Genomic DNA, 12,933 nt, shown 5'->3' with positions numbered 1-12,933 from the left:
ATATGAACTTGTAGTCGATTGGAAAAAAGGGGGAGGGTTTATGTATACAAAATAATTGGAGAAGTCTGTTGTTTCGCCGGAAAATCGGTTTATGACATTCTGATAAAAAATTAGAAAAAAAAAAGAATATATGCATGGATCAATTGTTCACAATAAGTTCAATAACATCCATTTAAAAAAAAAAAATATGATAAATTTACATTTTATGCTAACTTTAAACTTCTGCCTACTGAGGCATTACACTACTTTTTAGAACAGAGCTATGCTTTGTCCATACTTTTTGCATTGTAGTGTGGACTGTGAAAACGGAGGTATTTAAAAAGTTTAGCAATGCGACACATATTGAACCCAGATATTCATGTTTACAGCGTATTGTGCCTGTTCAAAATTCACTTTCACACAATTTTTTAAAATGTGTTACTTTGCAAACTCTTCATATCACAGTCCTGCAAAGATAACAAAAAAACTCACTCGCATTTGGTGTCCTGCGGCAAAACATGAGAGCAATTGCTTTTTAGACCAAACAAATAATGGTGAGTGAGTGCAACCTGGGCGGATCAGTGAATGGTGAGATATTTTGATAAATAAAATGATACTGCCAGAAGAATTGCATGATAACATGATTATGTCTTGTTCTGTCTGTATCATCTCAGTGAGCTTTTAGATTGCTCTGTAATTAAGCATTTTAAGACGTTTAGTGTGAACTTTTATAAAAAACTTGAAAAACAGTAGCGTGGACGGAGAGCGTTTTGAAGTAGTTTTCAAATCTATCCAGATTAATGTAGACATAGCCTAAGTGACATGGTCACACCTTGATGTCCTCTAAGGACATGACCATGCCGACGTTTCCCATCATGCGGTATACTCTAATGGCCAGTTCCACCTCCATGTGGTGCAGGCATGCCCTGCCCAGCTCACCCCACGCCTCGGTTTTGTTCAGAGCTTTACAGGTATTCCATGCATCAGAAAACCTGCACACAATCATTTAACAGCATTCAGAACATTGTTGAAGAAATCATGTAAACCTGGATAGTGGATACAATCATTGATAAATTATACATTTAACAACCTTGCTCCCAGAAGCATTTAGATTAGTATATTTTGGCTTGATATCTTGTAGTTAAGAATGCACAATACACTTCCAAATCAAACTAATGTAGCATGAAATTACCTTTTCAGCATGATGGCCTGTTGCAGTAATGATTGGAGTTTGTCTTTGCTAGTGTCACTATGTGGGTTGTTGAGGAATGAATGCGTGTTTAAAACAACACTGTTAATCTTTCCACTTTGGGTTTGACATGTCAGCTCCCCGTTGTGCAACAGCAAGGGCTTATGGGAAAATGGCAACTTGGTGGCACCAACTAGAATCACTTTAGAGCCTAGAGAAAAACATGTACAAAAACATGCTACAGATGAAAATTCAGTAGCAGTGCAATTGTTTCATTGACCGATAAAACAAAATGTGTATCGGATGATTAGAAATGGACTTTTTAAAAAGTGTTTTAAACTTATGTGAATATGTTCAAACAAAAATTTAACATTGCCCTTGCTTTCTCAAAAAAAAATAAAAAATACAAAAAGAACGTCTATCAGAACCATTATCCGTATCCGTAATCATTACATGAAATCAGAACCAATATTACAACTCCCATACCTATTAATGATAAAAAACATTCTGCTTTTACCCTGTATGGTGTCTTTGTGGAAGGCATATGTGTAGACTTTGTCCTCCTCATACGCCACAAACACACCCTTATTGCTGATCCAGTTTTCCCACAACACCCCTTTAATGGCAGGAGAGAAGTCTGGGATCTCAAACACTGAATCATTCACCTATAAAAAAAACAGATGTCACTTGGTTAAAAGTTTGTAATTTTTTTTTCTTATGCTGGTCAATAAAGACATAGTTCACACAAAAATAAAAATTCTGTCATCATTTACTCTCAGCCCCTCATATCATTCCAAACCTACTTAACTTCTTCGGAACACAAAATATTATTCTGTGAATATTATTTTATAAATAAATAAATGAATGATATTCATTTAAATAAATGATAAATGATATTATATTATTAAATATAATATCATTAAAGATATTATTAAATAAATAAATGATATTCTGAAAAAAGTCATACCGGTTTTGAACAACATGATGGCGAGTAAAAGAAAAGGTTTTATTTTTACATGGACTTTAAAAGTGGAAAACGTGTTTGTTTGTGTGTACCGGAGAGTATAGGAAGCCGTCACTTTTTTCATCAATAAAAACGAGACGTGTCCCATTGGGGTCGGGAAAGACTTTGCGTACACCCACTGTATGGCGATATTCAGTCACACTCTGCCAGTCCTCAAAATAGAAACACTGAATCAACCCGGTCTACAGAATGAGAGAGAACACAAAGAACACAAAGAATGACACATTTAGGTAATAAGGTACGAAAGGCCATGTTATATAATGAACAGAGTAGGGCTCTGAAGGGCTGAAGAACACACTAAAGGGCTCACATTACTCACTAAGGCACTCGCCTTATTGCTTTTATCAAACTACAAAATATTAAGGGCATACATTTTCATTAACATTTTATTTTAATAAGCATCCTGCTGCTAGAAGACATAATATAATTTATATAAATAATACAACTATAATATACTATTAAATAGAGTAAAGCTTCAGTTGCTTCATGAATTGATTGAATTAAAATTCAGAAGTTATTGATTAGATTATAAAACGATTATTGATGCATCTTTTCTCAAATTCTTTTAATAATAATAATAATAATAATAATAAGGTTACATTTTATTTTACAGTACATGCACTAACATGTACTTCCAGTGTACATGTTGAGGGAAGAAAGTTGAGGGCAATACAAGGTAACTACATGGCGTAAGGTTTGGTTTAGTGGTAAGTTCAGGCTTAGTACCTAGTTATTGTAATTACTATAAGAAGTACATAGTATGTACACGTGGAACAGGACTGTATATTAAAGTGTGACCAATAATAACTACTATATTAATAATCAAAGCATAGATTTTTCCCCCAACTGTTTACATTCACTTAAGACATAAGGAATATATTTATGTAAATACTCACCAAAAAATAGCTATATTTTGAAATGTCTCTGGCTCAATTCACCGCTAAAGAGAACTAAATTCAGGATCGCATGATGTCTATATGTCCATGGCTTCTTGCACTTAACTCTTTTAAACATTAAGCATGTTCTACACCTTATTTTGTCATTCATGCATGTTTTTTTGTTTTTTGTTTTTTGTAAAAACTGAAACGTGCCCAAATATCGGCTTTTAAAATGTTACACAGTTTGTTTTATAAAGTCTATTAGCACAAACCAAACAGCACTCATAACCATAACTATCAATTTAATAAAATGAGGTAAGGATGAAAAAAAAAAAAGATGACGTATTTGTGAATGACTCACATCAGTCCCATAATACAGAAACTCAGAGGTGAGAGCATGACTGAGGATACGGTATTTCTGATCGGGTTCCGGAAACAGTTTCGTCTGTCTGTCCTCCTGAACAGCCTGCTCATCTCCATCAATCTTTCATACACACACATTAAAACAAAAAGTAAGTAGAAAAAGCTGACAGTCATGTATTCACAATTATGTCTTTTTACACGATTGTCTTCTTACCACATGCAACTGGACTTTCCCTTCAAACAGGGCAGCAGCATAATCACAGTTCAGGCACATACTGGCCACTGTCCCTAAATACTCAGTGTCTTTTACACGCTCCACACCTGAAACACACATGTACAGATTAGTTCACTTGAAAATGAAAATTCTGTCATCATTTACTCACCCTCAAGTTATTTCAAACCTGTATGCCTTTCTTTCTTATGCTGAACGCAAATTAAGATATTTTGAAGAATGTCGGTAACCAGTCAGTTGAGTACCCCATTGACTTCCATAGTAGGAAAAAGAATTCTATGGAAATCAATGGGGTATATCAACTGACTAGTTATCGACATTCATCAAAATATCTTCTTTTGATAAATAAAATATCTTTGTTGTGAGTTCAGCAGAAGAAGGAAATACATACAAGTTTTAGGACACAATTAGGTCACTTGATGGAGTTTTTCGGCTTCTTGCCACTGTTGCCTTTGGCTTGCTTAGCTGGGGATATTAATGAATTATCAGTAATACCCTTGATTAGCTCTACCAAACATGGATATTTTTCCACTAAGAAACAAAAATTGTTATTATGTTTTGATTGATACTATGAAGCTGCTTTGATGCAATCTACAGTATACTGTGAAAAGCGCTATATAAATATACTGTACTTGACCGGCCAAGTTTGAAACAAATTGAGGGAGAGTAAATGATGAATTTTCATTTTGAAGTGAACTAATCCTTTAAGGTGTAAAGAAAGATATACTGCTACAACTCAGAATATTTCCTTTTTTTCTCAAATGTGAATTCAATTACCACCATCTCCTAATGCATAAAACCACGCTCTGTTGTTCATCCCCACAGCAACATGATATGGTCCCACAGCTATGAAATTAGGCTCCACCTCCACTGACACAGCAACGGGAGACTCCTAAGAAGAGATAAAATGCCATGTATAAACTATAATTTTACATTTTCTGGAAGAAAACATTCTGGCTAAACCACAAAATGACAGGGTGTTGTGGGTGGTTGCAAGGGCATTGTTATGCAGTTGTTAGTCGTTCTAATGGCCCATTCACACCAAGGACGATGACTATAAAGATATCGATAAAGTTCTAAAAAACGTTCTCAATATTAAAGAGTAGCCGAGTTCACACCACAGCTGTAACAATAATGGAGAAACTATATCAATTGAATCACAAACGATTTTATATAGCTGATGAACGATAAAAACATCGATAGGCAATCAGAGTCCATCCTGGTGTAACGAGTTCAAGTGTTTAAAGTGACACACAAGCACACGCTTAAGAAACGGAACAATATTGTCCACTGGTGTGAACGCTAATTCTGTCTTATTGGTTATCTTTATAGTGATCACTCTTGGTGTGAACGGGCCTTAAGGGTGTTGCTAGGGTGCTCTGGGCGGTTGCTATATGGTTGCTTAATGTCCCAAATTAAATAAATCTCCCTAAATCTCTAGATATGGCTAAAGTTTCAACCAAAAATTGAAGGGATGTTCTCAACAGTTTCGTCGTGTACCAGGTAGAGGTGGACAGTTAATAGTTAAAAAATTACCATCTTGATTCAAACACCCACGCGATTTATTCATAAATCTCTATTAAGTTAAATTAAAGTATTTGTCATTGAAACATTCATTCAAGAGACTAGTTCAAAAATGCTGATTTATCCATCAATGAAAAGGGTGAATGCTGTGTCCCAATTCGAATACTAGCCATCCTTAATAGTATTCAAAACTACAATGTAGTACTTATGTTGAAATGAGTATTCCAAAGATACCCGGATGGTTTACTATTTCTGGTTAGAATCTGATAATTGTCGGCTAATATTGCGTGTTGGATGATGATTCATGTTTATTTAATGTTTATTCAATGTTATCCATATTATATTACATCTGCAACTCTATTGAGAACTTTTATGAAGATAAGTTTGGTCATTAACTTTTAAACGCATCATAATGCAAACACATGAGGAGAGCCTCTGCATAAAAGACCCGCCACGACTGGCAGAATCAATGTGCTACTACATTTCTCTTCAATGCGGTAAGATATTATATTACATTGAATGTGGAGGATTTTAACTGTGACGAGATGATTGACAGGTCAGTTTAAATGGTGACAGGATGGACATAACTTAGTGACAGAGCTGTCCATTAAAGATGCAATTATGAAGAAGTAGTATGTCCCAAAGCTTGCCTACGATTCTGAAACACTTAAAATGTAATTTTTCTTCACAAAAACAGTACATACTTTTAGGGCATAGTATAAGTTGGCGAATTGGGATGCAGCACAAGTCTTTATGAGGGAGTCAATGAATCCTTCAAAACTATTTTTTTTATTATTATTAATTCAGATTAATTAAATATTTTTGTTAAATTGAAAGCAGAAACTAACTTTTTTTTTCAGAACCTTTTCAGAACCCATAAGTTAATTACATGTTATTTTGTTTGGTTGTATATTCAGAAAAAAATAAAATCGTGTTTTTCAAAGTATCCTGAATTGACCAGCTCTAGTACCAGTAAAAAGTGCAGTTCTAATTGCTTAGAAACGTAATAGCACACAATTTGCGGTATCATACACATTTGTAGTGTTAACAATGCAAGACAGGTTACATGCATGCTTAGTATTTACTATTAGGAATTTGGAAAAAGATGATCAATAAGATGTTTTGTATAAGTGTATATGTCTTTGTATCATCTTCTCACCCCTTCCAACTGGTTAGCGACTGTAACCTCCAGCAGGGATGTGAGATATGCAATTCTAGTGCCACTGCTGTCTCCCAATATGGGCAGCTTGGTGAGGAAGACATGCAAAGTGCCCTGCTGAGAAGACACTGCTAACAGCTGCCCATCATCAGTCCAACACAACTGATCAAGGCCTGAGAAAGACATGAGTGAGTGTTCACTGAATATGCACACTTTTTTTTTTTTAAACACATATACAGGGCATCAATATGCATCAGAAATGATTTCATACCTTTGGTCTCCTCATCCAGCGTGACTATAGCATACATTTCCTTCAGATCAGTCAGGTCATGTATCTTAATACTCACAGAGAGACACAATAGTGTTATCTTAACAGCACAGAAATAAAATTTCATGTTCAATGAGAGTGGTAGATAAAACTGTCATGATTGGACGAAACAGTGAAGTGTGCGTCTGAGACCTGTAGGTGAGGTCAGTCATTTAAATCTATTTATAATGACTTTGTATATATAAATTCGTTTTTGACAACTGCCCTAAACTGTCGATCAGCTTACCGGGAAAATGTGGTATATGGCAGTTATCTATTGTAATGTGCACACTAGCAAAGTCCCTTTGAATGAGGAAACATCAAATTCTCTAAAGCTGTTCACTAAGCTTACAATTAAATGTATTTTTCTCATGAATTTTGTTCCTAAAAATCATGACAAAACACTGAAGGCGGGATTGCAATTCTGGAATATTGCGCGTTGCACTTTCTCCCATCTATACGAGTACACCGTGTTTGTATATCTTAAAGGTTTACTCTACTAATAAACACTTACCAGTTGTCCCCACAGGACGCAGCCTTGTTTAGTGACTGTGAGATGGCGATGCTAGAAAGGCTGTCTTTATGATTGTGGGCTTGAAACAACTCTTGGCCGATCTCACGGATATGTGTGGAAATTACCACAAAATAACCATGAGAAAATCCTATCATGATATAGCCATCCCCATACCTATAGACAAGAAAGAAAAATATGTGTTCTCAGTATATGAAAAAACATAATAAGCAATTATGTTTTGAGTGATGTTTTTTTTCTCTTTGTGTTGTGGTTGACTTTTTTTTTTTTTAACCTATAATGAAGGTACTCATTATAAATAATGGTGTGCTGTCAAATCAATTAATCGCATGTTACATAAAAGTTTGTTTACATAATATTGTATATCTATATATATATTGTGTGTGTATATATATATATATATATATATATATATATATATATATATATTACGGCTGCACAAAGATGAATTGCAATTCATCGGATCCAAAATAAAAGTTTGTGTTTACATAATATTTGTGCGTGTGCTATGTATAATTATTTTGTATATATAAATTCATGCATGGATGTATATATTTTAAAAAAATTTGCACGTAAATACTGTATATTTATATAAATACATAATCTATATTATATATAAATATTTTATAGATGAATAACACATTTTCTTAAATATATGCATGTGTGTGTGTGTATTTATATATACAAAATAAATATACACAACACACACACAAATATTATGTAAACACAAACGTTTATTTTTGATGCGATTAATCGCAATTAATCTTTGCACAGCCTCAATATATATATATATATATATATAAAGAAATATGAGTGTGTGTGTGTGTGTACAATAAATAAATATAATATAATATGTAATAAATATCAATATAATAATACACACATATTATGTAAACATAAACTTTTATATTAGATGCAATTAATCAATAAGACAGCACAAAAATAATTATAAATGTATTTTTAGTAGTAACTAAAACCGCAGTACACTTTTGCGTGGCACTGGCAACCAGGACGTTCTTTTAAAAAAAATATTCTTAGATATTGTTTATTAAGCAAATTTTTTAAAAAGTCTCCAAAATGACTAAATTGATTGAAGGAACAGACAGTCCTTAAATCTGTGGTTAAATGTCTTGTTTGAGCACAGTGGTCAAAGAGTTAAAACAGTCACTCCCACACTGAACTACATCTTTGTGCGTGTGTGTGTGTGCGAATACCAGCGGTAGGAGATGATGTTGCCATAGCGCTGCTGGAAGGCCAGTTCTATAGGGTTATCTGGATCATTAATGTTAAAAAGAAACAGGGTCTTCTTACCCAAAGCCACACTCACCTGCAAGTTAAAGATCATTTAGTCAATCTGTAGAAATATTTGCATACTTATGAAACAATGTAAAAAAATAAAAAATACAGAGAAGGAGAAAACTTAGTTTCACTGTTTGTACAGTAGATGTCAGAAAGCTTAGTTAAAAGTTACAAATAAAGAAAAAAAATAACCAAAAGACAAAGCACCTTACATTAAGTAATTAATACACAGTATAATCCCATATTGTGATTATTAAAATTATAAAAAATAATATATGTACACTACCGGTCAAAAGTTTTAGATCGGTAAGATTTTTTATGTTTTTAAAAGAAGTCTCTTCTGCTCACCGAGGCTACAATTATTTGATAAAAAAAAAAAAAAAAAAAATTAAAAACCCAGTAATATTGTGAAATATTATTACAATTTAAAACAGCGGTTTTCTATGTGAATATATAGTGAAGTGTAATTTATTCCTGTGATGAAAGCTGAATTTACAGCATCATCACTCCAGTCTTCAGTGTCACATGATCCTACAGAAATTATTATAATATGATGCTCAAGAAACATTTATGATTATTATCCATGTTGAAAACAGTTTTTTTACATTTTTATTTCAGGATTCTTTGATGAATAGAAAGTTCAAAAGAACAGAATTGATCTGAAATGGAAAGCTTTTGTAACATTAATCACTACCATTCAAAAGTTTGGGGTCAGTAAGAATTTATTTTTTATTTTTGGAGGAAAGAAATTAGAAAATACTTATATTCATCAAGGATGAGTTAAATTGATCAAAAGTTAGAGTAAAGACATTTATAATGTTAGAAAAGATTATATTTTAAATAAATGCTGTTCTATTAAACTTTCTATTAATCATAGAATTTTGGGGGGAAAAATGGTACACAACTGTTTTCAACATTGAAAATATTTTTTGTTTTTTGAGCATAAAATCAGCATATTAGAATGATTTATGAAGGATCATGTGACACTGAAAACTGATGTGTAATCAGCAACAGTAATGATGTTGAAAATTCAGCTTTCAAATTACATTTTAAAATATACTAAAATAGAAAACAGTCATTTTAAATTATCATAATATTTCACAATATTACTGTAAATTATTCGGTGTTTAGCTGGTTAAGGATGAGTGCTACCAGAATGGTGTGTCGATTAGAACACAGGAATGAGTCCAGAAGTTACTTCTCAGTTGATTTATTGCCATTTGCTTTCTTTCTTGGTTCTCCCATTTCTTTCATATGACTTCACAATTGCTGCATATTGCTGGTGTCTACAATCAAACAAACTTAACTTTACTGATACAAATTACATAAATATATTTTCACATCACCATAAAGAAAATCTTTAAACAAATCAACAGTTATAAAATTAATATCAATACAGAAATTTTAAATGAACTTACAAAGTCATAGACGCAGCAAACACATGCAGCAAGCAGAGGAGCAAACAGTCAGCACAAAGAGAAACACACTAGTGAGGGTGATTGGTAAGGTAATTATCCTCAGGTGAAGGAAGCTCAAGGAAGTGGGCGTGTCTCCCAATACAATGACTAATTGGGATTTCCAACAATTACTGTTTGTCATTTATTTTTTCATCAAATAAAGCAGCCTTGGTGAGCAGAAGAGACTTCATTTAAAACATAAAAAATCTTACTAATCTAAAACTTTTGACCGGTATATATATATATTTTTTTAATAGTTAATAGTAAATGGATTTTATTGTGATATAAAATTACTCATAATGTATTTGAAGATTTTGCTCATACGTTCACCTCTACCTATAAGTACAATCAGTGTAAAAAATGAGGTAAAATGAGCATGTCAACTTACAGTGCTTTCTCCTGGAGATGATCTCTCATCTGTTTTCATCACTGAGAACTGAATGTCTGCAGGATCTGCTCTCACAGAGCTCTGAAGACAAGAAAGAGCAGAAAACAACATATCAAACTATGCCATCCATACGTCCGCACCAACAGATACGATAACACAGGATCTCGCTCTGACAGATCCTCACGTGCCTGTCGAATGGTGTCTCCCTCGTGGTTGCTGATCGTCATGCTGCGGTCTTCACTGCCTAACGCCAGGAGGTTGTGAGAGCTCCAACAGCCACATGTGATTTTCTTTGTGTGCTTACCTACATTAATATACAGTATGTGGTTTTTTTTTTAAATCTTTTTTACCCAAAATAAATAGTAGAATGGAGAGGGACATATATTTGATAAGGAGTACCTAAACTCCAGAGTTTACAGAGTGTATTTCATACAACAAATACCTTTCTGTGTCTGCCCAAAATATATGTGAAGCATATTATAAATTGTTATATATTTTTAAATAGAAAATATATTTTGTTTAAACCTTCACATTTCATAAATATATACATTTAAAAAATTGCAAGAGACTAACAGTTAAAACATTAGGATAAAGGCAACCTTTCCTGTTCCTTTGGAAAAGTTTTATCCATTTCCATATCCATTAATATATATTTAATATTTTTATATTATATAATTATATTCAAATACATTATAATTATGAATAAATTACATAAATATAAATAAAACACATGTCTGAAAGAATAAATAAATATATGGAATGCTTTTATTTATTATTATTCTATTTTACCCAGAACAGGAATCTTGCGTGAGGTTTGCTGGTTGTAGATGAGAAGGTTTCCTTTAGATGTGCCAACAGCCAACAGTGGCCCAGTTTTGGACCAGAGCAGGAAGGACATCTGATCTCTGTATCAACCCGAAAATAACAACCGGGGGGAAAAAGGCACCAGCTAAAAAAAAAAGTTTAGAGTTTATTTTCTGACACAATCCCTCCTTCATCACATCACTTACCTCATACCACTGTCCAGCTGAGAGGTTTTGTTAACATTTGCATCCCACAAGTAAATGGAACTGGACTTTTCAGCAATCACAGCCAAGATATCACCATCTTTATCCCAGTCAAGAGATAGACAATTCCTGTAAGCACAAAAACACGAAAGCATGAGCAACTGCAGGAAGAGAATGTCTGTCCTGCAATATTGCTGTATAGTTATAAAGAAAAAATCGAATGCTCACTTACCCAGGGAGATTTAACTCATTGACCTTCTGTCCATGTCGATCAAAGATTTTTACTAAATTGTCAGGGCTGTGGATGTATAAAATATTTCACTCAAACATTGCCTAAAAAGATGAACACTTCTTGCCTATATAAAACAGCAAAAGGTCCTCACCCTGCAACTGCAAGATAGTTTCCTACTGTTTTCTGCCATTTGTATTGCAAACATGATCCAGACCAGGACTTTTCTGACAGCGTGAAAACACGCTAAAAAGAAATAAAACAAGTCTCAAATAAATAAAGTTCAATAATAAACGGCAGTCATAGAATCTCAGGCTGAAATGACAACAAAACTACAGACAATCTTGAAAGATAATGTAATAACTATCCAATCTTTTTGGACAACATTTATATTATTAGCTGACAGGAAAAAGTTTAGTTTATCAGTATTGCAGTTTGTTCACTTTTATTTATTAATAATATCATTTTTTTTTTTTTCACTAGTAGTAAGACATTGCTGCAGAGCTAACTAACGGTAGCCATCGTGCTAATGCTATACGTGATGCTTTTAAAAACATCTTCGCAAAAGCAAGTGTACTTCAGATAGCGATATTCAGTTTAAATCCAATAAACTAAGGTTTTTATATATACAAAAACATACGTGCCTTCATTTTTGTTTGCTGGAAACGTTTCACTTCCCAGAGTGCTTCACTGCGAGGCGTCTTGATCTCTCTTAGCAACCTCTAAGTAACAGTCAGCCAATCAGCGTTCCACAAACAGTAAAACAGGATTTACAAAAGAGCAGAATAATAGTAGACTAATAATATATAGTATAATAATACTATAATAATAAGAAAGGTACTAATTAATAAATACGGTATTACAATTTATAGAAAGCTATTTTTAATGAGTAATATGACTAAATAACATTATTTGTCTGCCCAAATTATATGTTAAGCAAAAATGCATGGTTGAAAAAGGAATACATTTTAAAATAAAATGTACCTTCACAATTCACGATCACGAATATATTACCTTATGTTTATTCAAAACATACAAGGCAACTCTTTGTTCTTCTACTTGTATTTTTGTTAATATAATTAAATGGATAATCAAATCAAACTCATTATTAATTCAGAATTTAGTAATTTAATTCATATATTACATTTTTATTTCAAAATAAAAAAGTATATAAATAAATAAATATATGATCCATGTACAACCATTGACTGAGACCGAATCTGAAATTTTTATCCTAAAGACAGCAAACTTACTTTTCTTGTTGTCAGAATTCCATTTTTAATCACGTATCAGGACCTTTTTTTGCAGTCTATGATCAGGACAAATATCAAAAGGTGTCCGTCTCCCTCATGTGGAAGTGACAGGA

The 12,933-nt window shown here is 33.0% G+C and overlaps 1 protein-coding gene across 3 annotated transcripts in view; it reads right to left on the bottom strand.

The window, feature by feature from the left end:
• wdr19 (WD repeat domain 19) overlaps nt 1-12,298 on the bottom strand; it is a 29,409-nt gene extending 17,111 nt beyond the window's left edge. For 2 of the 3 annotated variants that reach the window (XM_039692845.2, XM_039692854.2), the window contains exons 1-18: nt 12,212-12,298; nt 11,722-11,813; nt 11,571-11,636; nt 11,342-11,467; nt 11,121-11,236; nt 10,520-10,635; nt 10,332-10,412; nt 8,402-8,514; nt 7,170-7,343; nt 6,620-6,690; nt 6,349-6,521; nt 4,443-4,557; nt 3,648-3,754; nt 3,432-3,554; nt 2,225-2,374; nt 1,686-1,833; nt 1,172-1,379; nt 812-971 (exon numbers count right to left, since the gene is read on the bottom strand). In XM_039692845.2, coding sequence (XP_039548779.1) covers nt 812-971; nt 1,172-1,379; nt 1,686-1,833; nt 2,225-2,374; nt 3,432-3,554; nt 3,648-3,754; nt 4,443-4,557; nt 6,349-6,521; nt 6,620-6,690; nt 7,170-7,343; nt 8,402-8,514; nt 10,332-10,412; nt 10,520-10,635; nt 11,121-11,236; nt 11,342-11,467; nt 11,571-11,636; nt 11,722-11,813; nt 12,212-12,217 — 2,145 coding nt within the window. In that variant the 5' untranslated portion in view covers nt 12,218-12,298. Of the gene's footprint in view, nt 1-811; nt 972-1,171; nt 1,380-1,685; nt 1,834-2,224; nt 2,375-3,431; nt 3,555-3,647; nt 3,755-4,442; nt 4,558-6,348; nt 6,522-6,619; nt 6,691-7,169; nt 7,344-8,401; nt 8,515-9,638; nt 9,773-9,904; nt 10,055-10,331; nt 10,413-10,519; nt 10,636-11,120; nt 11,237-11,341; nt 11,468-11,570; nt 11,637-11,721; nt 11,814-12,211 lie in introns of those variants that run through there. The other variant, XM_089132351.1, reaches the window with a different exon arrangement.
• Between the last annotated feature and the right edge of the window lie 635 nt (nt 12,299-12,933).

This window comes from Pimephales promelas, chromosome 6 (assembly GCF_988280905.1).
Source record: "Pimephales promelas chromosome 6, fPimPro1.hap1.1, whole genome shotgun sequence".
Lineage (NCBI taxonomy): Eukaryota > Metazoa > Chordata > Actinopteri > Cypriniformes > Leuciscidae > Pimephales > Pimephales promelas.
This window is presented reverse-complemented; position numbering and strand designations above follow the sequence as displayed.